This window comes from Copidosoma floridanum, unplaced genomic scaffold (assembly GCF_036245765.1).
Source record: "Copidosoma floridanum isolate Cflo_tuat_1 unplaced genomic scaffold, Cflo_Japanese_pri ptg000013l, whole genome shotgun sequence".
NCBI lineage: Eukaryota > Metazoa > Arthropoda > Insecta > Hymenoptera > Encyrtidae > Copidosoma > Copidosoma floridanum.
In genome coordinates this window covers 10669399-10695928 of record NW_028321890.1, presented here as the reverse complement: position 1 = coordinate 10695928, position 26530 = coordinate 10669399, and the positions used below count along the sequence as shown (strand labels likewise).

At 30.8% G+C, this 26530-nt stretch overlaps 1 protein-coding gene across 3 annotated transcripts; it reads left to right on the top strand.

Moving 5' to 3' along the window:
- Window positions 1-26256, top strand: LOC106644484 (carbonic anhydrase 2-like). Of its 3 annotated transcripts, XM_014360005.3 has the most exons (6): window positions 1-307; window positions 15063-15119; window positions 15641-15802; window positions 16933-17180; window positions 21850-22101; window positions 24558-26256. In XM_014360005.3, the coding sequence occupies exons 1-6, from the start codon at window positions 268-270 to the stop codon at window positions 24801-24803; spliced, it is 1005 nt and encodes a 334-aa protein (XP_014215491.2). In that variant the 5' UTR covers window positions 1-267; the 3' UTR covers window positions 24804-26256. The 3 variants fall into 3 exon arrangements, with proteins under 3 accessions (XP_014215491.2, XP_014215492.2, XP_089447223.1); XM_014360006.3 differs by lacking the exon at window positions 15641-15802; XM_089591097.1 differs by lacking the exons at window positions 1-307; window positions 15063-15119 and adding an exon at window positions 15903-15951 and having other exon boundaries at window positions 15702-15802.
- The last annotated feature ends 274 nt before the right edge of the window (window positions 26257-26530 follow it).

The window sequence follows — 26530 nt, the reverse complement described above, 5'->3', positions numbered from 1 at the left end:
CCTCTTTCTTTTTTCCTATTTTTTTTTTTTTTTTTTTCCCTTCCTTCCTTCTTTCTTTCTTTCCTTCTTTTTTTGGCTAGGCGCTCTTCCTCACTAGCGCCAACAGACACTTGTTGCCGCTGGGATGCAGCTACGACTCCTCTCTGACTAGTCCTTTTTACACCCTCTGCTGCAACTGTCGCGTATGCCGTTTTCACAATACTTACGATTTGAGTCTTTGACGTGCGCTGGAAGTGCAGGACGACCATTGCAGAGAACTTGATCGGCATGGCTGGACCCATGGTGCTCATCTTTTTAACGTTCTGCGGTAAGTTTTTTTTCTTTCCCAAAGTGTTTATGTACCGGTTTTGAATTTCTTCGTGCTATACGTATACAATACGAGATTTCGTTGAAAAAAAATGTTTTCAACACATTTTCATGGTTTTTCTCTTCTTTCCTGCTACTGTTTTCATAAAATACAGTCGCATCCAGGCTACATTTTCTCTTCAAGCCTAATCTAGTAGAAACAGAGCCAGTTGAAACAATAGGACAAAGGCCGTAGTGAGCCTAAGAAAAAAACTTGGTCTTTCGTATCCACGAAGAGCAAAAAATCGGTTATTGAAAAACAAAACGATCGCTCCTGTGATTTTGATTGAAATTGTCCCTCGTCGAGTGCCAATTTTCCATCCGATCCGAGTAAATTGACGCTCGATCGAGTTTAGAAAGTTTATTGACGTGGTGTCTTTCCTTGCACTGCTGAACTGTACGCTCGTCGCAGGTATATAATATGTGCCTGCGCAAGGATCAAGAGCGCGTGCACATAGTGGGTAACACACGTCGTACTTCCATGGCACGCGTCTCTGAACATGTTGCCCTTTTTCCATCCGATGCTGCATTTTTAAACCCGTGTCCAAACAATTGTGGCGCCCAGAACGCGAATAACGTGTTGGCTTACGTTCTTGTGGCTCTAGCACGATGAGGGCAAAAAATGCCAGACACGAGGCCATTTTTGCGGTTAAATTATTTTTGTGCGACGATAACCCAAAGAAATCAGCCCAAAACAGATTGCCAGTGCAAGTGACAAAGATCGTTGACGCGTGTCTATACAAAAACGTAATTTTTCGAGAAACTGTAACAATGTTTGCGCTTTCTTATCACACGAACTTTGCGCCATTCGGTTGTAAAAATACCAGCATCGCGCAAATATATATATTCACAAACTTGGGTAGTCGCGTCGACTACCGTCGCGTTACATTGTGCGGCATTTGACGAGATAAGCGTGGCCACGCGAGCGCGCGAGCAATCACGGGCGCGAACAAAAGGCTGCAACTTTTCATTCGAGGAATCCTTAAACACTCGAGTGGCAAATTCACGCGTCGGCGCGCTCCAAACGAGCTAACGCAATACTACACGCGAAAGATAGATCGGCGCAGGTATATGACGTATCGTGTGCTCCGCATGAGCTGTTCGTGGAAACGCGAGGTGAAAACTCGCGCGAAAATTGACGCTAATCGAGTCGCGCTCTAACGGTCGTCAGTACGTGTTTATGTTGCACGGAGCACACCGAATATGAAGTTCACGCTCCGTTTGTCGAGCAAGTCATTGGCACGCGAGCCCTTTTTTCAGGGCGCTAACGACATCGTGTTTTCATAGAAACCGGACGCATTTAAAATGCAAAAACCACCGTTTTACAACTATACGAGCACACGATATTTAGACAAATATCAGCAATATTTCGCTATTTAACCAGTAAACATGCCTGTGAGTAAAAAATGCCATGCTGTTTTCGTACACAGAGATCATGTAGCAATCTTGAAAAGTACTTTTTTATGATTATTATAATATTTAAACGACAGTTGTGACGATAAAGATCATTTTAATTTTCGTTAAAAAATGGTAGTTTTCGTCACTAAAAGATATGGCCTCCAGAGATATTTTGCTGCCCGAGAATCACACGTATGGATGTCACTTGTATGCCAAGGGCACCCCCAACCCTCGATAACGCCCATGGTAGGAAACATTTTAACACTTACCAATACCTTCGAGATGGTTTCTCCTCACTATTTTAAATTTATACGATACAGAAGGGTGTAGGGTGCAATTCTGTTCCAAGGGATTGTAAACAAAATTTCGGAGGATGACGCATACATATGCTTAATAGTCGCTAGTATCTTGTCCTCGTGTCGCTCAACAACAGTTTTGGTTCTTGGTATACATGTGAGTATCTGTGCGTCGACACAATGGTGGCCTTAACGGGAGTTCTTCGAAATCTTTTGTATACCTGCTAGGACTCGCTCGACATTTTTTCACGCGTATGTTAAAAGGGATTCAGTATCAGCTAAACCATGGAGTTTTCAGCTGACCAGGGAGAAAGATGCTTTTCGTTGCTTGCCGTGAAAACTCGTGTAGCAAAAGATGCAGGGTTTTGCTTATGTTTTAGGCTTCGGGAGTGAGCCCGTGATTTTTTTGTTTTATTTTGTTTGTCTTTAGCAGGCACAACTTTCTTTAAAATTCTCGTTGCCTCTAGCATGAACGTGCCTAAAAATATATTTTATTTAATTTGTCACGAAAAAAAATACATTTGTATGAACAAGAATTTTATTTTGTGCAAATAAGTGAACATAAAATGAATTTATGTCCAATAAATATTTGTAGAAGTTATTATTTCTTTGTCGAACCTATCGTACTGCTGACTTAGAAAAAAAAAAAAAAAAAAAAAAACTAGTTGTGTAACGTACAATTTTGATATGTCCATGTCAATTTATTGGTATTATATAACAAAGCCAACTTTTAGATTGAAATGTGGATTGCAAACAAATATGTCCTCGTTTTGCGTATCGACGTAAGTTGTGAATCTCGGTGCGTAATGTGTGCTATTTCGGTAAACGTGCTTAACTCTACCTGAAAAAGATATAAAAAGAATTCCAGATTCGTAAGGCATGGTATTAAATTTTCATGCCCAAAATTTATCTTTTCGTGAAAAATCTCGTAATTTTTTGATTACGCAACAGTTATGATTACGTTTTATTACCAACATTTGTGATTATCGTAAATTAGTCTCATCATCATCATCATCATCATCATCATCGAGTTTACAAGTTCGTGATCCTTCATGCGACAAGTAAATAGCGTGTCTTTCTTCATTAGCAAAATAATATCCTCACATGCGACAGATATGCTTATCAGAAATATCTTGATAACGTTTGTCTTCGACTTAACTTCAATAGAAAATTATTGCTTTGCAAAAGAGTGATTTCACATCAGTTTTCTCCTGAACTGAAGTAAAAAATTACTTTCAAACGATTTGCTCGTTATACGAAGCAAAGCATTTTTCACGTCCCTTATCATTGCGATGACAAATCATAATAATAATGATGATAAATGTTGGAACTTTTTTTTGAAAATCTGATTCTTTAATTGGGTGGATTTGCTAGTTTAATTATTTACAACTAGCAGCAATTACGAATAAAATTCAAACCACTGAAATTTAACTGAAGTTGCACTGATTTAAAAGAGCAAGTCTTTAAAAAAATATAACATTTCATGGCTTATTAGACACGTAAGCTTATAGTATTTGACACAGTTTTTACTTGCGTACATCCATGCAACGACTTATTAATTGCCTAATTTTATTTTAATGACCGAAAACATTAGTTTTTATGTATGTTGTGTACTGGTTTTACATGCAAAAGAGTAATTTTTACAAATCATTGGAGTCCAGGCGTTCAATCGGGGCATTCGATGCATCCGATATCTTATCAATTGCTCGAAAACTCGTCGTCAACCTCAAGTGCAGTAAAGTATAATTTGTCTACTACGTTATTACAAACTATCTATAAGTCGTGCATCTGACCTAACGTTTATTAAATTATCAAATGCATACATGTTTAAGAACGTATTGGAATAAGTACATTTTACAAGTTTCAAGTAATGAAGTACGAGTTTTCGAGCAATCGATAAGATGTCATACCTATCGATTTCGCGTACCATAGGTGCTATGAAAGTTTCAATAACTCCTGGCTGGATGAAATATTTTAGTAATGTACATTGATGTTTTCCTAAACAAGGTAGTACTTTTCATACCTCACAACTTAAGTGTGTAACATTGGTCAAAAGTAAATGTCATGTTATACTAAAACTGCGAGTACCGAAATGATTCTCAATGAAAAATTGAATGTAAATTCATGGGCAATCCTCATTTTATTAAGTCGAAAATAACAGCTCGTACTAAGCGTCTAAATATTTTTTGTTAGGCTAAAAAAAAAATTCTAACATCCCAAGCAAAATTATTAAATTATTGAAAAATGAATGACCAACAAACAGTGATAACAATATATAATAAAGTCCAGATTTGAGACTAAAAAGAGAACTAAATAACTATCATTATTAGTAATTATTAGTTATTATTATTTTTTTTTATTTTTTTGTCTTAAGTGATGTATCAGAAGGTACAAAAAAAACTGATAACTATTATAAATTATAATCAACTGAAACTTATAATCTATAATATGTATTATTTATAATTAATTAACAATTTTAAAATTTTTAAGCATCTGATAAAAATTTATACAAATTGTTACTAATTGTCCATGAAAATGATTTGCTGCCATAATTTGATACGGGAACAAAACTACCTTTTTTAACTAAATTTTCGCAAGAAAACTTTACAAATTAATAACCAGTAATATTTATTAAACTGATAAATACTATTATAGTTCAAAATCTAAACTTTATTATTTGTTGTTTTTATTTTTTAATGTTATTTGTAAACAAATACATCAGATAATTTCTGCTTGAGATACAAGTAGAACCTAGTTAAAAAAGTAACGTAATAAAGTTTTGAAAATTAAAGATTTCTGTACATTTTGTTGTTTATTTATACCTCAAAAATACATATATAAAGTTGCAAGTCCCAATATTTTGTAAATAAAAGTTTGAGAAACAATTTGGTAAAAAAGCTTCACACTGCAGTATGTATTTTAGTCTGTTGTTTTTCCAGTTTTCTTATATTTTAAATACTTAAACGATACTTAATTTAAGTGATTAAACTAATCTGTGAACATTCGTTATGATCTTTCTATCTTATTATTTTTTTTCTAGATCTGGATAGTAGTTTTAGTTTTTAGTTTTCTCCATCTTTAATCTGGAAAAATACGTGATTTTTTATAAGAACTGTGTTTAATTTATAAAAATAAATGTGATTTTTTTCTTAGGTATCCTATCTCCACAGGAAATGTACGGGGACACAACTTCTACAAATCATAAAAATTACAAAAACTTTTTTGTATTTCAACCGTATATAACGACTATAACATCATAATAAGCACTAGTAAGCAATTAAGACACCGTTTCAATTTTTTTAAACCAGCCCACACGAGTAGTCTGTTTTTTTTAATTAGTACCATGGATATTTCTTTTACGAATTAAGATCATACGAAACTGGCCTAATTAAATTTATAATGATTTTTAAGAATGACAACACTTAAACTCTTAAATTTCCGTAAAAGAGAATTACTGCACAAACAACTATTTTCGATTCTCTTTTTTTTCTTCTTTTTTTTTTACGTAAAGTATATAAAAATGTAAGTTCAAACAAAGCATTAATTGCAAGGCAATGATTCGTGACAGCAAGAGTGTGAAAGTATAAAAAATCATGAGCTATTTCCATGTTTTAAATTAAGATGAAAAAATTTTCAATGATGCAACAACGATTAGCACAATGCAACTGAACCAAAGCACTTCAATCGACACAACAAAAAATTTGGGTGTACGCATACAAATGTCGTTTACGGAATCGAAAGTGTACAGTTCGCGATTATCGCCGGCTCATAATTGTTTCTTCACTAACGCAAGTAGATTCAAATCGACATTTAGGGACCATAACGAAAGGCTGATCGCGTTAGACCACATGCGAAATAAAAAAGGCGACTCGCGCCAACCGATCGCTAAACCGCAGTGGTGCCAAACGTCGTCAATTTAATTGTAGGTTACAAGAGACAACGTAATTTTTCATCAAAAATGTTTGAAGACGTTTTCGTTTGTTACCAAAAAACAAAAATTAATTAATCAATTTCTCAATGTCACAAGTAACACATAAATTTGGTGATTAGGAAAAAAAATATTAACTATTAGTCACGTGCTACTCTCTGCAATAAAAAGCTCTTTAAGATCACCGAGACGCAAAAGCTTTTGTCAATACACATCTAGTCAACTTCCCTCCCCCTTTTTCTATAACTTTTTTTTCTGCTTTTGACGAAAATGTGTCCCTTCCCTGCCACAAAAGGGCGATTGAAGTCGATTAAAAAATTTTAATCAGTTTCAATGGTAAATCTTCATGCCAAACCATCACAATACCACCGATTTATTATGTAGATGTTGATCCCAGTCGATTGGAATGTGCGATTCAAGTCAATTTAAGTTGATTGAAATTAATGGGGAAAAAAGTATTTTTAATGAGTGTGGATTTATTATAAAAGATAAAAGAATTAGATTTTTTACATTTACACATTGACGGGGACTCCAACCCGTAACCTTGGGATCGGGAGGCTGAGTTGTCTGAAACCATGTCGATTGAGCTCAAACAAGCTTCAACAAACAGCTGTATTTTCATCACATGTAACATAAAATTAAGATTCAATCAAATTTATGAGGAGATTTTTCGTCTTATTTCTCTCTTATGTATTTTTTGAAAAACAAATTTTTTTTTCCATTCAAGTATCAATGTGGTTCGTTAACGGAATCAACTTTAATGGTATAGAAAGTGGCTATGTTGAATGTTACTTAAATAGAAAGTTTGAGAAAACTTTTTATTTCTTTCGTACTCGTAAAATCTCGACAAACGTATAATACTAAAGCGGTACAAATTATACATTGTATTTCGTAGAGATTTATAGATGTATTTGCTAAATTGACACTCTTACGTCATCTGTACAAGATAACAATAAAAAAATTTAACTCTAGATTAATAAACTGCGTATAAGTAATACTCGGTAACTTCATATGGTCTAATGTAACAATCCCATAAAGATTTACAGTGCCAAACTGCATCTGACATTCACAAATTTTCTTTTCAATTTTATCAATCAGTGTACCTACTTTATTTGTCAATACAAAAACCAACTTCCCACGACGATTGATGTCACACCAAGCCCAAGATTATTAAAAGCGTCTTTTTTCAGCAGGAAACCTTAGTTTAACGGTTGCTCGCCTTACGTCCGTATCGCAAGGAGTTTCCACTGGCTCGATAAGCACGCTTTTTCATAGATGAGTCAAGTAAGTAGGTATCAAAGACGATTGTTGCGTGCGAAAAATGTCCACATGAGTACGTGCGTATATTCGAGAGTACAATTGTCGAAACGGGAAATTACACTCGTGATAGCGAGCAAAAAAAGATTGCTCAGCTGTCCGATGTATGTGCTGTATGGACATGTGTGACTAGCGAGGCCGGACTCCATTCGCTTGACGAACAATGCGTCGATTAGTGAAAAAAAAAAAAAAAAAAAAAAATTAACCAAGCGCTGCTTATTACTTTGGTGGTTCAAGTTTGCGTTGAACTCAGGCTCACCTTCTGCCATTGATTAATCGCTTTAAAAGTAACAAACTGCGATTGGTTTGTGGGTACTCGAAAAAAGTTGTTCATGAAATTATATGGAAACATACAATTTTATTTCTCTGGTGATATAAATTTCTCAATAGGTTTACCCAAAATTTAACATAGTTGTCTTCCTTCAACGTAAACAAATTTACGTGACGCCATATTTCAATCAGCAAAATCATGTTGTAAATATTTGAGAATCCTTATTTAATAAAAACTGTTACCCACAAGTATACTATTTTTTTGTTCAAACAAAACAGCATAAATTCGCGGGTTGCCTACACTAGATTACAGCGTCGTGTGAGATCTCTACCTAAAAACTTTTTTGAATAATCAAAGGTGTTTTTCTGCTAAAGGTACGACATAATTCAAATCATAAAAAAGTATTGCTTTGGATTTGGATGAATAATGGAGCTAGGTTACCGTTAATGCTCGTTTTTTATTTGAAAATTAACAGTTTTCCAAAGTAAAATACGAATTTTTAATTTTTCTGCAGCACAAAATCTCAAAGTTGTTAACGTAAACATTGTCTTATATTTTAGAGAATCAAAAAAAAATTGTACCCAAGACTTGAATGATGTTTAAGTTGCAGGACCAAAATCCGAAAAAATTCCTACGGAAAATGCTCTTTTTGCTAAAAGCCAGTGACGCTACCCATTACGTTTATATCAGAAAATTCTTTTTTAGCTGAACCCAAAAAATCATGATATATTTTAGTTACTAACAATACAAAAAATGTAGTAAAAAAATTGAAATCCCCTTTTTTAGTTTTTGTCTCTTTCAACTTTTAAAATTTTCCATTTTTCATAGAATGATTATATTTAGTACATGAAATTTGATAAAAATTGAAACAATAATCTGAGAAATTTTTTAATGAGCAATGTTCATGCTGTATCATTTATGCTCTTTTGCAAGTATACATACGTAGACATTCTGATATAGACACTTTTTTAGTTATACTGTCACAATTAATTTTTAAAGTTTCATGCGTTATAGGTGTGCTAAAAAATTTTTTTAATAGTACTTAAAACACAGAGCGTAGCAAAATTTTTCTAGTAAAACGATGCATGACAGTTTGAAAGAAAAAATCATTCAAATGAAAAAAAAATAGAAGTAGGTAACTGAAATATTTTATTTCAAATACTTAAAAATCAGATAAAATTAATTGCAAATTATCAAAAATGTATTGCACTTATCTACCAGAAAAAAAATGTTTCCTAATACTGAATTATAAACATTGACGTGTAAAAACTTTTTACTAAAAGAAATGTACTTTATTTAGAAAAAAAATTTCTTTTAAGTGCTTGAAAATCCAACAATGATGTCAAAGTACATAGCGTACGATTTTTTTGCAACCTAAAATATGCCTCTTCATACCATTTGCACTTTTGAAAAAAGTGTGTTAACACCTACTTATTTTTCGTAACACCATTGAAAAAATAATTATTAAAACTGTAATCTTGTAGTTTTTGTCTACCTGGACCATTGTCTCGCCAAAAATTTTTTGTATCTATTTAAGCTCCAGTCCATAGAACTAAAAATGCAGTTTTGAGGAGCACACATGAAATTTGGAATTCAAGAAAATTGGAAGAGCATAAAATGTAAAAATGTGAAAATTTTAACGTGCGTCAGTGCCCAATAAAAACTATTGTCTCTAAAATTCCTACTTGCTCCAATGGCTACGACAGCGTGGTAGAAAAAACGCATTTCCGTTGACTGGGAATTATATAGCAGCTCAAGACAGCGTTTTCATGATGTCAGTCCTACAAGTTATTGTTCCATTGTGTGTGTACTGGATAATCCGTGAGAACGAGAGTTATGCAGCCTCACAAACTCATTGGCACTCTAAATTCTTAATAGTTTGTACATAATTACATTTACTTTTACATGTATGCAGTATTCACCTAGTAGGGACTGCAAAGCCTCTCTTTTGAGGCCTGATACGCTATTCCGTAAGAAACTCATCATATTTATTAAGTTGAGACAACGTCACTCTTTCACTGGTTTGTGATTTTCGTAATAACGGAGCAATATTGAAGGAAAGGTTGAAAAAAAGCAAGTAGGTGAACAGTGATGGTAAAATAAAATGTACGTCGTTTACCTTTAATTTTAAGTCAAGAGTAACATCACTGGCAGAATAAAAACAGCAAAAACCTTTAGTTACTATTGATACAACAGAAAGTTTATACACAATATAAAAAACGAATAAAGAGTCGTAAAAGTGTAGTAAAGCTGAAAAATGTCGATAAACAGACATTTTTTTCAAATTGATGCTGTTTATTATGGTATGATAATCACTTCTGTTATCATAAGCTGTTATTGATAGAGTCAATTTTGTGTATACATAGCCATACTGCAAATGATATTATTCACGTATTCATAAATTATTATAATAAAATAGTTACAACATTAGTGTTTATTGAAGAAGGCTTCTTGTCTCCTTTTTTTACTTTACTACGAATTTAAACCAAAAACTTTTACAGTCAAAGTCAAATTTGCAAGTCACAGTAGTGTGTTGCACAGTATTTTTTAGCAAAATACATCTTGACGCTCTACAAAATGGAAAAAATTGAATGATTAATCAATGCTGTTTGTAAATTGATAAACTACCTATATTTATAATAAGGGTGCGATCTACTAATTGTAACTAAAACTGCGAGTCTACAGTGACAAATGATAATTTTACATCATCATTCATATTTTAAAATTGCAGATATGGCATTGTATACAAGAGTTGAGAACGTTATCCTCAGGAAGTATATCTCAAGTGCAATATTAAAATTTAAAAAAAAATTAGTTGACACGCAGAAGCAACACTTCGTATAGAGACTTAAAAACATTTTTCTATATTTCTTAATTACAAAAACAAGTCGATCAAAAGAATAATTTTTGAATACTGGAGCACTCGAAAACAAAATAAAAAACACTTATCGGGTCCATACACTGCAATAAGAGTGAAATTTTGTGAAAAAAAGACAGTAAGTACAATAATGACTGAAAAATTTTTGCAAAAAGTTTTTTCGATTTTTTCTCGTTATTTATTTTGGTAAGCGGTAATTTACAGTATTAAAAAAAATAGCTCTTGTTTAAAAGAATATAATCATAATAATTCATATTAAATGACTAGCATAAATGGAATTACGCAAATTTTTTGAAACTGCCCGTGTACACTTGTAGTATAAAAACTTGTAGTTACTTTATGTTCACGGCTGATCTTCGTGTGGTTCACTCGAGCTTGGGCTCATTTCGTAAGGAAATACACGTTGAACTGGAAATATTGCTTAATTATTTTGTCTGTGAACAGCTTGTGTCCTTACGTACACTTTTTACCAGCCGTATGACGTGTTATTTTATTTCTTTTATTTTTATACTACAATTATAACCCAACACTCGGTTGCATATCTCTCGAGCTCGTACGTTATATATATGTTTTCACTAACATAAAATAGAGTACGTAGTAATCCCAGTTTATTGAATTCGTGATGTACTTAATGGTTGCTTTGAAACCACAAAATATTGTCTATTACTTATTTTCTATGCATGTGACAGCGCATGATAATATTGACTAAAATGTCTAAGAAATAAAAATTACCTTTTTGTCCCAACCCGTTAAATCAAAGCATTTTATCATCTTTATACGTCGGAATTGTTTTGTATTATTGTGAACTGGACTGGTAACACAAAAAAGAGGCCAACACACTGCTTTCTGTTGCATTCTTAAAATTTTATTTTTAGCAGTGTGTGGGGCCAATATTGTAATTTTTTTTTAATTTCTAGTTTCACAATCATTTGCTACATTTTCGGTGTATCTAAGAATATACTAATAAAATTTTTCTAAATTTCTTGCATTCTACTGAAATTTTCTCTAAAATCTAGTATTACTGTCGTTCCTGTAATGCAAAATAATTTAGGATATTTTAGCGTATTTATTAATAATGATTAACGTTTAAATACTACGATACGATTACTAGTATCTCACATGTGTTGTTAAAAAAAGAAACTATTGAACATCTGAAAATGCTTTATGTAAAAAATCCAATTTAAATATCGGGTTTTTGTATTTTTTATAAAACAATCCAAATGTATTTAGTAAAAGGTTTCGACGATGGATAAAGATTAGCATGACTTAGTGAATTTTCGTGGCTACTCTGTCTGTTATTTGATTTAAATATTTTACACTTTGATAATACTCGTGAACTTTATTCAAAAGAGTCAACTTGACAAGACTATGATTTTATTTTATTACCACCACCAGTGTTATGATTAGCTGAAACAATTAAAAGTCACAGTTGGTGCCTCTAGCTAACAAGTGATCAACAAAATATATCTATAAGTAGTTTTGCATGGTCTATAAATAAAACCATTCTGCTGTGTCCAAAAATAAAATTTGTGTACATACATTGACCTGCACATTAATTATTTTATTGCCTCTGGCAACCTACAACAGTGCAATACCCAAAAATCATTCATAATTTTACGCAGAAAAGAGCTATTTTTGCTTGCTATTTTGTTTTTTCGTATAACTATAATTATTTTTATTTCTAAACACAATTAAAGCCTAAACACAAAATTTTAATTATTGTATCAATCATTTTTTAGATGAGAGAAGATACCTGGGAATCCAAAGCGCGGAAAATAAAACAACTTAAAAGTTTCTAAAAGATGTGTGATATTTAAAGCGGTTCAAACATTTTCTGAAAATACAGACAACAAACAAAAGTATGTGGTAAGAAATATTGAAAAATTCACAGTTTCCTGCCACTCTGTATAGTTATTGTTAAAATTTTTACTACTAGCTCTAAATTTTGAGAAAACCATTGAACCTCCTTATGTTTATTTATTTATATTTGTAGATTTTTTCTAAAATTAAGTTAATAAAACAAATTAATTACATTTTTTATGATTTTTGTCAAAATTAATTTTGACATACATATTTCTTTGAAAGCTTAAACGACATATTTTGCAATTTATTCATATAAGTACTACTTTACTATCTTTTAGCGAAAAAAAAGGTAAATTTTTTTTTTTTAAATGTTACGTCTTTCAAGTGTTAAATTATCCATATAATCAAATAAACTTAAAAAATATACTTACTACTGAATCAGGAAATGAACTGGTGAAAACAAGATTTATTATAATTTTTAAAATTAATGTTACGAATTAAGGTTTCAAACAAGTCGTTTTAGTTTTACTAGATTTAGTTGATTTTCTCAAAAAAACACAAATATTAATAATAATTAATTTTGATATTGAAAGTACTTTTGATTTATGAACTATTTTTTGCTAAAAAGAAAAGTTTGTACTACATTCTAATTCATGTATATATATATACTCACGCATACAGGGCACATTTATATGTGTATAAATGAGGTATTCTCTATCAAGCATAATACCTCTACCAACCAAATTCATTAACTTTCGCCAGTAAAAAAATTGCACAAACGTTAGCTTATTATTTTTTTTTTTTTTTTGGATGCTACTATCCCATTTTTAAATGTAAAATGATGCCTTCCATGAAGTGGCTGAAAATCAGATACCTAAACAATCAGTTATCAAGTTTAAAATCTCCCAAATTGTAATAAAACTAGTTAAAAAATAGTTCATATGTATTTTGGATCACTAAATACAAATGTATCCTTTGGTATATAAAAAGGGAGCTCTTATGTTCAACCCTGCTTGAGAGAAAAACCTGTTTAAAAATGAGTTTTTTGTATTATACCCTAGCTAAATCGAAAAAATCAGCAAAGCAAATTAAAAAGAAACAATTTTTACTATTGTTCAAGACTTATTTATATACTGCTCTGAAACAAAAACCTGCAGATTGTGTCTAAAGTCGAAAATTTTTTTTAAAAAAGATAAATTTTAATTAATGCCCCAAGAATAATAAAAAAAAAAATTTTACTAATTTGTAGTTTATAGAACCTTAACAATAACATAAAAGATAATTATTATAACTGTTGGTGGTTCTACTACGAACCAGTGATGGTCACAACTATGACAGAAATATTCAGTGAAACAAATTACTGTATGGTATACTATGAGAAAAATACAATTTTGACGATTTCGTACTATTTTTTTTAACTTTACTTATGAATGCTAATATCTGTATTCTAGCCTGCCAGAGTTTTGAAAAACAAGACTGACACATACTTACAAACTATTAATTCTGGACCCAGCTAACTTCTTTAAAGTTTTTTCGGTAGTCAATTTTTCTTTCATAAGTGGTTTTATTTAGAGATTTTTTGAGGTTAGCATCTTTAAATAGCTTTTTAGTACAAACCGAAGATGAATTTTTTGTTCAGTGTTCATGAATAGATGACGAAATTTTTTGTAAAATTTTTAATGTGCTGGTGATAGACAAAATAATAATACTTACTTTTTTGAAAGGTTTATACTTATAAATGTATACTTAAAATAGATAATAAGTCCTGGGCCATCATAGAAAAATTATTGTCTATTTTTTCTGACTTTTTTTTATCCTAGGTAGAATACACTTGAAAAATATCTAGTAAAATCTTCTAGAGTCTCCAGTAGTACTGACCATGTAAATTTAGTAGTGGTTGTCTAGTATACTCTGTAGTAGAGTTTATTAGACAGCATCAGTAACCAATACCGAAGACTACTAAGTACATCGCTTACAAAAAATTTGGAAGTTATACCAAGAGCGCTGTTGAATAATTCTTTAAAACACTTCAAGTTTGTTATATCCAGGAATACGTTGATAGAAAACATCATTCTAAGAAGGAAATATAACTTACAATATTAATACTTATCAAAATAACTACAACATCAATCTGTATAAATAATGTATAGGTATAGATGTATTCAGTGATCAAAAATACATAAAAATAAGTTCTTTCACTAGTTTTCTTACGATTTGGGATATTAAATTGGATGAACTGATTTTTTGTGTATACATACGGGCATATTTATAGATTGTACACGGTGTCTTAATTATGTATAATAAGTGACTCAATTCAAAAATATTTTTTTGGTCTGGAAAATCGAAAAGACGTAAGTTAAGTCACTAAGTCAAATATAATGTGTGCTAAAAACTTTTTCTTGGACACATTACATGTGAAACAATGCAATACTTTTTATGTTTTTTTATATTATTAATAATCAAATTTGACCATTAAATAAAATTAAATTTCATAACTAACTTAATGTTAGTTATGTTTTGCAATAGGGAAGTGTTACAAATGTAGAAGCAAAGAATTATATGCAGTTTATTTTTACGTAATTCATTGGTGTCAATAAATTTATATTAGACTCTAAATAAAAGCACCTATTTAGAAATCTTAATAAGTTCCTTTATATTCACACGTAATAATGTTTAAAGAAACAATTCAATGTGAACTTGTAACAAGTCGTTGTTAGAAGTGCGATCTTATAATACAGACTTTGTACCATGAAATATATTGTGTTCGTGGCTTGTAAAGAAAATAGATACTGAAGAGTTTTACCTATCTTTAAATTTTTTTTATAGTTGCTGTCATCTTAGCGGCCAAGGAACATGTCAACTTTGGATACAGTGGACCACGTGGTAAGGTATTTTTGCAGTCCAACTTAAAGAATGTTTTTATTCGTAAACTACTTCCAAAATAATACAGTTTAGCATAATCGTCAAAAAGTAACAATTATTTTTAGTCAGTAGTCTAGTAGATCAAGATTGGTATATGTTTTTATAGGGATGCTTGTTGATATACATTGTAATACATTAATCGCGGAAGTTCTCAAAATCAATTTGAAGAAAATTGTACACGAATAAAAAAATTTTTTACATTAGGTGGTATTAAGTTTAGCTTTAAAACTAATATTATTGCCCCAAAATTACGACAACTGTTCTATGGTACTGAAATTTTTAGCTCTGAAAAAATAATAACTTAATTTTTCTAAAAACAGTAATCTTTTTTTAAGACACATTAAAGAACTCGTCATTTTTTAATGAACACATCCATCCCAAGTATTCGTTGTTTTAATTTGCTTTTCTCAATATGTGATAAAAAATTTTTAAGAGTAGCAGAATAATTACGTACTTGATTTGTATTGTTTTCATGTCCAAAGGCCCAGAGCATTGGGCAGAAGATTATGAGTCTTGCTTTGGAAAACATCAATCGCCCATTAACATTGAAGAACACGACGTCCGTGACGTGTATTTACCAGCTTTAGTGTTTTCTGGCCTAGAATTGCCAAGAACTCTTTCAATGATAAATAATGGTCACACAGGTAATAACAAAATGTTATTTTTAATTTATCGTTTCCAACAAATTTTATTTCATCAAAGGTTCCCTTGGAATACTGGTTTTGAATAATTTATCTTGACTAGCCCAATATGAGTGACATATTCAAAGTAACACATTATTTGATTATACAAAGTACGTACTTCGTAATTTTCGATGTAAAATATACTATCCTACCAGATATATTTCATAAAATAAAGACAAATATACATCTGAAAAAAGACATATAAACATCTTATTACTGTTTCCAGTAGCTGAGCTATAAACTACTTTTTTTAATTCAGTGAAAAGTAACAAATCATACGTACAATCCTGTGTGAGCATGTAATGTATTATATGTATAATGTAAAACATAATAAAATTTATATTTATCCAACTAGCTACGAGCTCAGATGTGTGATATTTTGAGCTCTAGGCTTGTAATATCATACTATACTTATTTTTATACAGTGAGGTCCGAAAGATGACATCATAGACGTCGAAATTGTCCCCCCTTATCACGAGTCAATATTCTGCCTTTATATAATAAATGAAAATACTGTTTCACTTTGATAATATACATTTTCAAATGAAAATCAAAAATAACATTACCAAAGTGCAGTTATTATTTATGCAAACGCGTAGTTTTGCAGTGATAATTGATATAATTCTTAGTAAATCCATGAAATATTTAGTAAATTCATTAAAATATTTTTGACAGTCAAATATTCACTGCGTCAAATTTCTCTCACCGTTTTTATTTTTAAAGTATAGCATTTGAATAGAATTGCTCTACACAAATAAATAACCTAGTAAAAAATTACTACTGCGTTCAGAATATACAATAGTTTCCCGATGCAAATTAGTTGTTGGATAAAACAGTAGTTTATTTTGACTCAGTCATTTTTATTTTCATGACTTACATCTTAATGCTTATTAACTTATATAACAACTTTATGCCACACAAACACTGTCACTATACTTTTTACTTGAATTCGTTGATTAACCGTCAGTTTGAGCTATGTACAAAAAAAGTGAAAAATGTGTCATGATTTGATTCTTACAGAAGACATAAAATATCCAACTATTTGCTAGGTAAAAATAATTATTAAAATTAAACCATATCTATGCCCCTAGCGCTACTCCACGCATCCGACAATAGTAGACAGACATACATGTCGGGTGGCCCGCTGAATGGCGCCTACGTGTTCGAGCAACTCCACTTTCACTGGGGCGAGAACGACCGGGAAGGCTCTGAGGATCTTATAAATAATCACTCCTTTGCCATGGAACTGCACGCTGTGTTCTATAAAAAGGATTATGGCTCGATGAATCAAGCGACCAAGTATTCTGATGGTCTGGCGGTGATCGCTTACTTTTTCGAGGTATGAATTTTCGAATAGTTTCCTTTTATTACCATTGTGATTCAAAACACTGCTTCCGTTTATTGGATTAAAAAAGTTGGTCTTTCCAAGAATGGTACTAAAAATTGCAACAGATGCTTGTTCATTGAACGAGTTATGTTTTCATGACGACTAAGGGAAAGTTTGACTAGGAAGCGTGAATACTAGATTAGACCAAGAAAAGAAAACGCTCACACCCCTGTTTAAAAAAAAAAAAAAAAAAAACTGTAGAAGTCAGTATGCCTTTTTGAAGTTATACTTCTATAGGCACGTTCTGCCCTACGAAGTAAATCAACGATTTAAGATTAGTGGCCTTAAGAAAAAGTGTAACAGAAGTGGATTTTGCTTGATTCTCCCCCTTCACCCCGCCTCTCCTGTCGTACTTCTGGTCCCCAGTACACCACAAAACGTCATAGCACGACACCACGCCACACAACGTCATCCCAACACAAATTTTACTAATTTTTTCTTTTAACCAACTTGAAAAAAAAATAATAATAATAATAAAAAACAGTTCTCAAAGAGAACTGAACCACCGTTATCTTGCACACTAGACGAGCCCCTTACCCACTCTGAAATGAGCGGGCCCGACAATAGAAAACCGATTACTTCATTTTGTCTTACAGTTCGTAACTTATTTTCAATGTAAATTTTTATTTATTGTGTATTCATTCGTTTGGTTTCATTTTATATTAAATAAATAAGTTATTTAATAAAATATACTTTTTTGGTACATGTTTTTTTCAAAAATTTGGAACATTCATTTATTTTTCATTAATTTATTGCTTTTAAAATAAAAAAATTATTGTTTGTACAATTTTTTCATATTTTTTGAGGATTTTCATAAATAAATAAAAGAAAATTTCAATGCAATTATTAGTTTTTATTACGTTTTCTCCTTTTACAATTTTTCCTTTGTGATTGAAAACAAAATTCAGAGAGGCAGGAGGAGCGTAAACATACGCCGTAACGCTGGAAATTATTTTTCTCATAAGGATGAACTTACACACACGCTTTTACGCATACTTGACCCCTTCTTTTTTATGTTACAAAAAAAAAATGATATAGATTTATTTGAAAATGAAACAGGTTTATATAATGGTAATCTTTCATACAAACAAGAAGTGGGGGCTCTATATTGATCTTATAAATCCAATTCAAAGTGATTTTTCCATAAGGTTACATCTTAAATTGCAAATTTCTTAAATTAAACATGTGAAAAAGGGTACAGTTGAACGATCTACTATTTTATAAGGGTATTTCTTATTTTCTTAAGAAGTTTTTTTGAAACCATTGGAAGATTCGATGAAAGTGCACAGTCTTAGACTGGCCAGCCTATATATTATTTTTATTGTATTGTGCCATGATATATTGTTTATAATCATTAACTCATTACATATAAGTTCCAACGATAATTGCACCACCTTTGTACATAATATCGTTTCATACGAAGTACACTTATATTTATAATTATATTATTTGCCATATAATTTTATAGAAGTGTAACTTCTTACTTAGGTACCCAAGCACCCATTGTCCACTGATTATTTAAAACTTTTATCAGTGTGTATTGGTAAAAAATTCTTTTGTACTCCGAATTTTTTCGTTAGTTTGTTTAATTTTTCAGTAATCCATTTATTGCTTCAGTTGCTAAATGCAAAATGTCGATGAAAAAGCTATGTTTTCAATTTGTTTATGACGAATACATAAGTCATCTAGAATGTTCATAAGTGTGCTCAATTTTAGCTCTTGTGAACACATTTTTCCCAAAGTTGGACGTTGTATGTTCAACTTTTTTTGCAAAGTTGTAACTGCTTATAAAAAATACATGTTTTTAAAAAATTCCTTTTTTGCTTAGAAATTAATACTTCAGTGTACAAAGAAGACTAATTATATTCGTTAAGTAAATCAATTATTGCTATGAATGATATGTAAAATTAGATCTTAAAAAATGCATAATTTAAATAAAAAATGCATAAATGCTTAATTGCAAATTGAACATTATCACTCACATGGATTTCAGCACAACAAAAAATTTTCATTAAAAATCTGAAATTTTTCTCTAAAGTAGAAAAAAAAGTTTACCTACGACCCCCTAACAGCAAAGACAATTTTTTTTTAACTCATGATTTCATTTATCAACATAAACAGTTTGAATTTGAACATGATTACGTTTAACTTCAGTTATCAATGAGAAAATCAGTGCAGAAATGTGGATTTTTGTTCAGCTCGTTAGGGTAACGATTTTGTTGTAATAATACTGATTATAAAAGTAAAATAATAATAATAATAACGATAGTGATAATAATAATGGTAATAAAAATAGCAATAGTAATACTGTCGAAAACAAAATTTTATTCATATTATCAATCAAATCATATTAAAATCATATTATTTACGACTTGTTTTACTATTGATTTATTAGCCTTAGTCAAAACTATATCATGTTGGTCAAGATGGAAAAAAGATAAACATGAGTAAAAATGTAGAGTAAAGCTGCGGAGATGCTAATAATACAAGCAAGAAACCAATACTTTTGCACAGATTTTCTCGTTGATAACTGCAGTTTAAAATCATCAAATAATTTTTTTTGCAAAATATGTAGATATTCAAGAGTATTATGTCAAAATTCAAACTATTTATTTTGATAAATAAAGTTGTAAAAATGGACAAAAAGAATAAATGTTTTTGTTTCTGAAGATCGTCCACTTTTTGATACACTAAAGTTTGGTAATGGTATTACCTATGTCGTTGATACTATCCAATTTACAATTAGGCGTCTATTTTAGATCAAACTTTACTCGTTATCGGTTGCAAATATTGATTCACTTCAAATAAGAGATCTCAAGTACAAGTTTAAACGAAGAAAATGAGATATCTTTGGACACCGCTTCTTGAGCAACAAAAAAAGATGTCCTTATTGAGAGATTTTATTTCACCATTCAAGAGCTATAACTGGAGTGCACTTATATTAGCCTTATACAGATTTTTCGGATAATTTGTAAATTATTTCTAAAAAAATTTTTAACATTACTTTTTTATCGATTTTCCGTGATTTGGAATGGTTAAAATGGATGTAAATTTGTACAATGAAACTTTTTTTGCTCCAAAAAAAGTTACAAATAAAAACTGAATGAGATTGGCTTTGATATACATCAACATGGGAATGTATAATACCATATTTACTTTAACAAGACTGGGTTGTTAACATTTTTTGAAAATTATTTTACTGGACCGTACATATACTTAGTATTAAAAACAAAATCATCAAATCGATCAACACGGAACATTTTATTCTTTTTGAGCTGTGTAACTTATGAGTTATAAACTAAATAAAATATCATGGCAAATTAATTAAAAAACTTCTTTCATTTGAAATTTCTTTTGTTTGAAAAAAAATGGTACGTTTTACATTCATACAATACTCACACTTAGTCATTATTGTGATGCTACGATACATAATCTTGAAATTCGAAATCTCTTTTTAATTCTCATAATACTACCAATATTACTCTTTATTTGACTGGAAGATATGTAATGCTTTAATAAACATTGATTAAAACGTTCATGTTAATAAATATTAAAATCATTTTTGTAGCTCATAAAATAATATGAAGATACACAATTGTTAAAGCACATCAGTTTTACTTTTCCGCATGTCAACATTGAAAGCAAGAGATATTAAACTTGCCCGAGTATTAGATCCTAGCTCAAATCATAACCCTGCATATAACATAAATGTCAATCTAACTTTTACGATGTCAGGTGGCAATGAAACATTCGTTTGATGTTTTTATTCCATTTGAATGTTTGGCATTTCTCTCCTACTGCGAATGCTTTAATGTTCCACGAGCTTCACTTCAAAATATTTGGCTAGCAGTATAATTGTTCCTACCTCCTATATGTATGCCAAGGTCATTTCTTTCATATGTATATTCAAACTTTTAACGATAACTTTAATCGGTAAACATATTTTACAAATAGCCATGTTTCATCTTTAGGCTAAAATCTATCTCAAAAGTGATAAAAGTTCAAAAATAAATTTTTCGATTAAATAAAAGAAATTACTTCAAAGTTAAGGTAAAGATTAGAGTTAAAATTCGTTGATCACAACTTTACTTTATGCTAAAAATTCGTGTTATTTTTTTCTATGCTGTTTCTAAATTATCTATCCTGTCTTTTGGGTTTGTAAAAAATTTTAGTATAAAATAATAGGTTTTGCAATTATTTATTTATTGAACACACCAAATTTTACAGAAAAGTTATTTTTAAAAGTAAATATAATGTCTTCAAATAATCTTACAAGTATAATACGTAAATCAAATCAGAAAAGAAAAATAAAGATACAGCGATTGAAAATTAATAAACAACCAAAAAAGATTTGATTTATAATTTATTAGTTTATTTCAAGAAAAGTAAATTCTGTATATTAAAATTTGAAGTTGAGAAAATAGTTAAGATGCTATGTGACAACTTAGATATAGTCTTCCTTGTTTAAATAAAATTTTTTTCTTATATTACTGTTTTTATTGGTTTTTTACTTCAGAAAAATACAAAAATTAAATCTTTCGTTTTCTCTGGACTAGTAAATAGTAAAATTTTCGATGATATAAATGATACTTAATTAAAAATAAATTTTATTTGTTTGCAGGCTGATTCACAAGACGAATCCAACCCGATGTTTGCTACTGTAGTAAAAGCTTTACCAGAAATCGAAAAAGTTGGTACGGAAACTAAGCTTCCAGACGGTATGAAATTGGGAGATCTTCTAGATCCAATTGGATCACCAGATGACTGGATGCAAAATTATTTTACATACAATGGTTCCCTAACAACTCCACCTTGCTCTGAAATTGTTACTTGGATTGACTTCAAGTATCCACTTTACCTTTCTCATGCACAGGTTAGTATAGTTTTGTACATTGATGGCACCTTTTTTAAAATATAATAAAATTTAAAATATGCAGGCCGTTGAACAATTGTGACTCTCACAGTTCTAATATTTAAGAAAGATTATGACTCCTAGGTATTGTAAATTTGCGTGGTGTAACAATTGAAGATTAATCTTCACAGTTACTGTACTTCATTACTCTCAGCTTGGACCAAAATACCTTAAAAATCAGTCCTTGACTAAAAGCCCGACATGACAGGCACTTGGTGACTGTGGGAGAGACTTACATCATATAATATACGCAGGTCCCTACCGTACTGGTTGATGACGATCATAGGTATCTTCTGGTTTCCATATCATACGTAATTTAGCAGCTTAACGATACGAAACGTAACAGAAACCAGTAATACAGGCATTAATCATATCCCCTGCAGTGCTTCTCTATACTTTATTTGTTTACATAGTTACATTAAGTTCCTTCAAAAGTGTTCGAGGGTAGCACTGACTAATCCTTCACAAGGGAAATAACAATCCTCGTCTTCACAGACCTTTATACTTGATTGCACTGTGGACTTCTATGTTATATGATGACGTTGTGCTCAGAAACGTAAAAACATAATTCCTACAACTAATGCCAGGCCACAGTAAATATTTAATTAAGTTAAAAGACTTTTAATAAAATTTATGCATGTAAACTAACAGTGGTGGATATGTATCTTACAAATGTCTTAGTTACGACTTTGAAACAGTGTTCTTAATAATGAATCTTGTTATTCGAACTGGTTTTGCTCCTGTGACTTACACACTAAATTTTTGGCCTCAAAAAACTCGTGAAGAAAAGTTATCTGGTTTCCATGTTACGTTTAGAGACTCGAAGTTAAAAGAATAGGCGATTGCAGGTTAATAAGGTGTAGTGTTTTAAGAACTGTTAAAGTCAGTTTAATGGTAATGGATGTGTCACACATACATTATGCACACGTGGAACATCTGATGGATATATATATATATATATATATATATATATATATATATATATATATATCTGTAAGCATATTCCTGCTTTAAAACAGTATGTTAATGTTAATCGAAGCTTATGCAAATCCAACAGTTCAAATAACTGTCTATTATTAAGTATATATAGAATACTATTATTAAAACAAAATTAAAAGATTTTTAATGTAAGCGAACTGCATACAGCCTAATTCTCAGTACAGTGATGGCATATTAGTAATACAAAAGAGGCAAATTATGTGACAAGAATATGACATCACTTTACTAAAAATCAACCTATGGAATATGCTCGATGTATATATATATATATATATATATATATATATATATTTACTGTTTGTTTACATCTAAGAACTTTCAACAATTGACTACTTTTTAGTGCAGACAGCGCTAGCTCTGCATTGGCTCGGATCGAATAGCTTACCACCATCTAGTGTGGTGTAAGTCAACATTCTTTGTAAAGTAGCTTCACAGCTAAGTCTCAAATGAAGGTAGAGAGTTATGACTCAAATTGAGGTCTACTCTTAAAAATTTGTGATAAAACAGTCCATTGTGAGACCATTAAGCATCAACTATCTAATTTGATCTTTTATCCGTTTATAACTAATCCACTAGCTGACAGAGATTTTCGTAGTTAGTTAACTTTTACAAGAATGAGTATGCATTTTTTATTTATTTATTGTAAAAAGTCAACGGTGAATAACCTTTTTTAGAAAAAATAGTTAGAAAGTTAACTCAGTTTTTAAACTACAGACAGCACTAATACCGAGCACCTACCACTACTTCAGAAATGTTAGTCAAAGCCCCTTGAATATTCGTATGGTTTGCATATTTTTAGTCTCACTGACAACAATTACATCTAATGTGGGGAATAGTAGCTTAACATTATTTCTAAAAATGGATAATTTAGCGCGCAATCTGTTTATACTTAAGAAAGTGATTATAAAATGACGAGTTAATTTTTAGAACAGTTAGGAACTTTAGAAGTCTTAGATTTCTTATTTTTAGTATCTAAAGTAATAAGTGTTACCTTAAGCTAATCGTTTTCTTTTCTTCTTGTCTGCAAATGACCGATTAAACATTAAGCTTTAATTTTTTTTTTAATTCCCTCTGAGTACACATCAAATCTATGGTTGCAGATATAACAATTATGTGATCTTTTTAGCCACCAAGTACAGAGTTTACATCATGTTATTAATTTAAAAAGCAGTCAAATTTAGCTCCCCATCTACCTCCTTACTTTTGTTTCTAACCAATTCCTTAAACACTCTAAACAATAACACTTTTAGTGCACCCTAACGAACTCTTTACGAGTAACGATTTTTATCTGGTCAAGAAAAATAATTATAGGATACCTGTACTACTTATTCAGAATCATGTTTGCTAAAAAATAATTTGTTCTCCAGTCTTCTGAGTCAATATTTTTTTATTTATGAGCCTCGTGGTATCTTTTTCAGATTGCAGCGTTTAGAGATATTAGAAGTATAGAAGGACAAAAATTGACGCATAATTTCCGTCCAGTTCAGCCATTGTCCGACAGATTAGTCATGCATAATTCACCTCGAAAAGAAGTGAGCGAACAGATTAAAAGAATTCAAGATGACGATCAAAGTTCAGCTGATCATATGAGAGGCAGTCTTACAATAATGTTATGTCTTCTTATTTTACTTGGCATAAATTTTATCCCCTATAATCAGCGATGAATAATTTTTAGTGAAGTTCAAATAATATCATGGAATCAATGGGAAAGTATGAGGACCAGATTATTACGTTCAACCAAATTTAAGAGGTGGTGATAACTCATACGCAGCGATGTAATCCTAATCAACTGAATGAATTGAAGCATAGGTCTTAGTAATTCACATACAGTGCTAAGTTAATTTTAGCAATGTACATACACTGTTTTATATTTATTGGTGAACCTGTATGACTTCTTATTCATTCGGCTTGATAGATGTATAATTTAATATAATTTAAGAGACAATGTAATTTTGTTTTTACTTGTAAACATGTATACAATATATGCAGAAAAATATGAATATGCATACGACAGCACAATATCGTTAACTTAATATAAACACACTACGCCATAGTCAGGATGCCGGACAATTTTAATAAAATTTAAAATAAAACTTTTTTTTAAGTTTTTAATAACTTTTTATAACAGTCAAAATATATAAGATTTAATATGAACCTTTTATTTCTTTTAATTTATCTTTAATATTTATTAGAAGTGAAGTATTAAATTACTGTGGGTGAAATAAGCCCAAAATTCATTATTTCCAGTAACGTAAATCGTATTTGTTTTACATTCCTAGCAAGGAATATTTTTAATCAATAAACAAAAAAAATAGCAACAAGTTTGTCTATATAAATGTATTAAAATCTTAATTTTAAAAATACATCTTCTAAAAAGATTAAATTTTTTTTGATCTGAGGTACTAAGGCGACTAAAAAAATGATAGAGTTTTTTATTTACTTTAATAAAATTATGGCAAAATAATATTTTAATAATTTTTTAGTACAGTGATCACTATGATTCAATTACTGTGGTTGTAAGATACAAAGTAACCTAAACCTTAACATATTGTTTACATTGGTATACGGTTCGCTCTTTGTGTATACGTACAACGTTTAACTTTAAATTTATTTTCGAAAGTTACTTACAAAATCAGGTGCTAATAAAACGAGATTGAGAAATACGATGCATCAGACTGTAGTAAACATGTCTTTAGCATTTATCACAGTATGAACTTTGAATTAAGAAAGCAACGAAACAATAAATCTAGCTACCAGTTTTTTTGAGTAGCTGTAATTTTTTGCATTATGTTTTATGAAAAAATGTACGTCTAAAAATTCCACATAAATAAAGAACTTACATGAGATTGCTCATACTATTTTCAGCATAAAACCAAGATTTACGAAAAATTTTAACTGAGTTTCTAGCTCTAAATTTCAGGGCTTGAGTGAAATTTGATCTGAGTAATACTCAAACCATTTGGCTTTTAAAGAAAACTACGATTAACGAAAAATTTTCGAAAATATCTTAAGAAATATTTACAAATGTTTAATAGGTGACTCTAAACAAAATAATAATTTTTTCCGCCCTCAGGTGGTTTTGGGAGGCTGGTACTTCCTCAGGCAAAAAAGCAGTTTTCCGATACTCGTTCGAAAAGTCTCCTTTACGAACCTCGTTACGGACCTCGCCTTCGGCTCGGGCCGCAAACCTCTCGGTTCGCAAACAAAGACTTTTCAAACTCGTAGGAAAACTACTATTTCCGCCTTCGGGTGGTTTTAGGAGGCTGGTACTTCCTCGGGCGAAAAAGCAGATTTCCGGAACTCGTTCGAAAAGTCTCCTTTACGAACCTCGTTACGGACCTCGCCTTTGGCTCGGGCCGCAAACCTCTTGGTTCGCAAACAGAGACTTTTC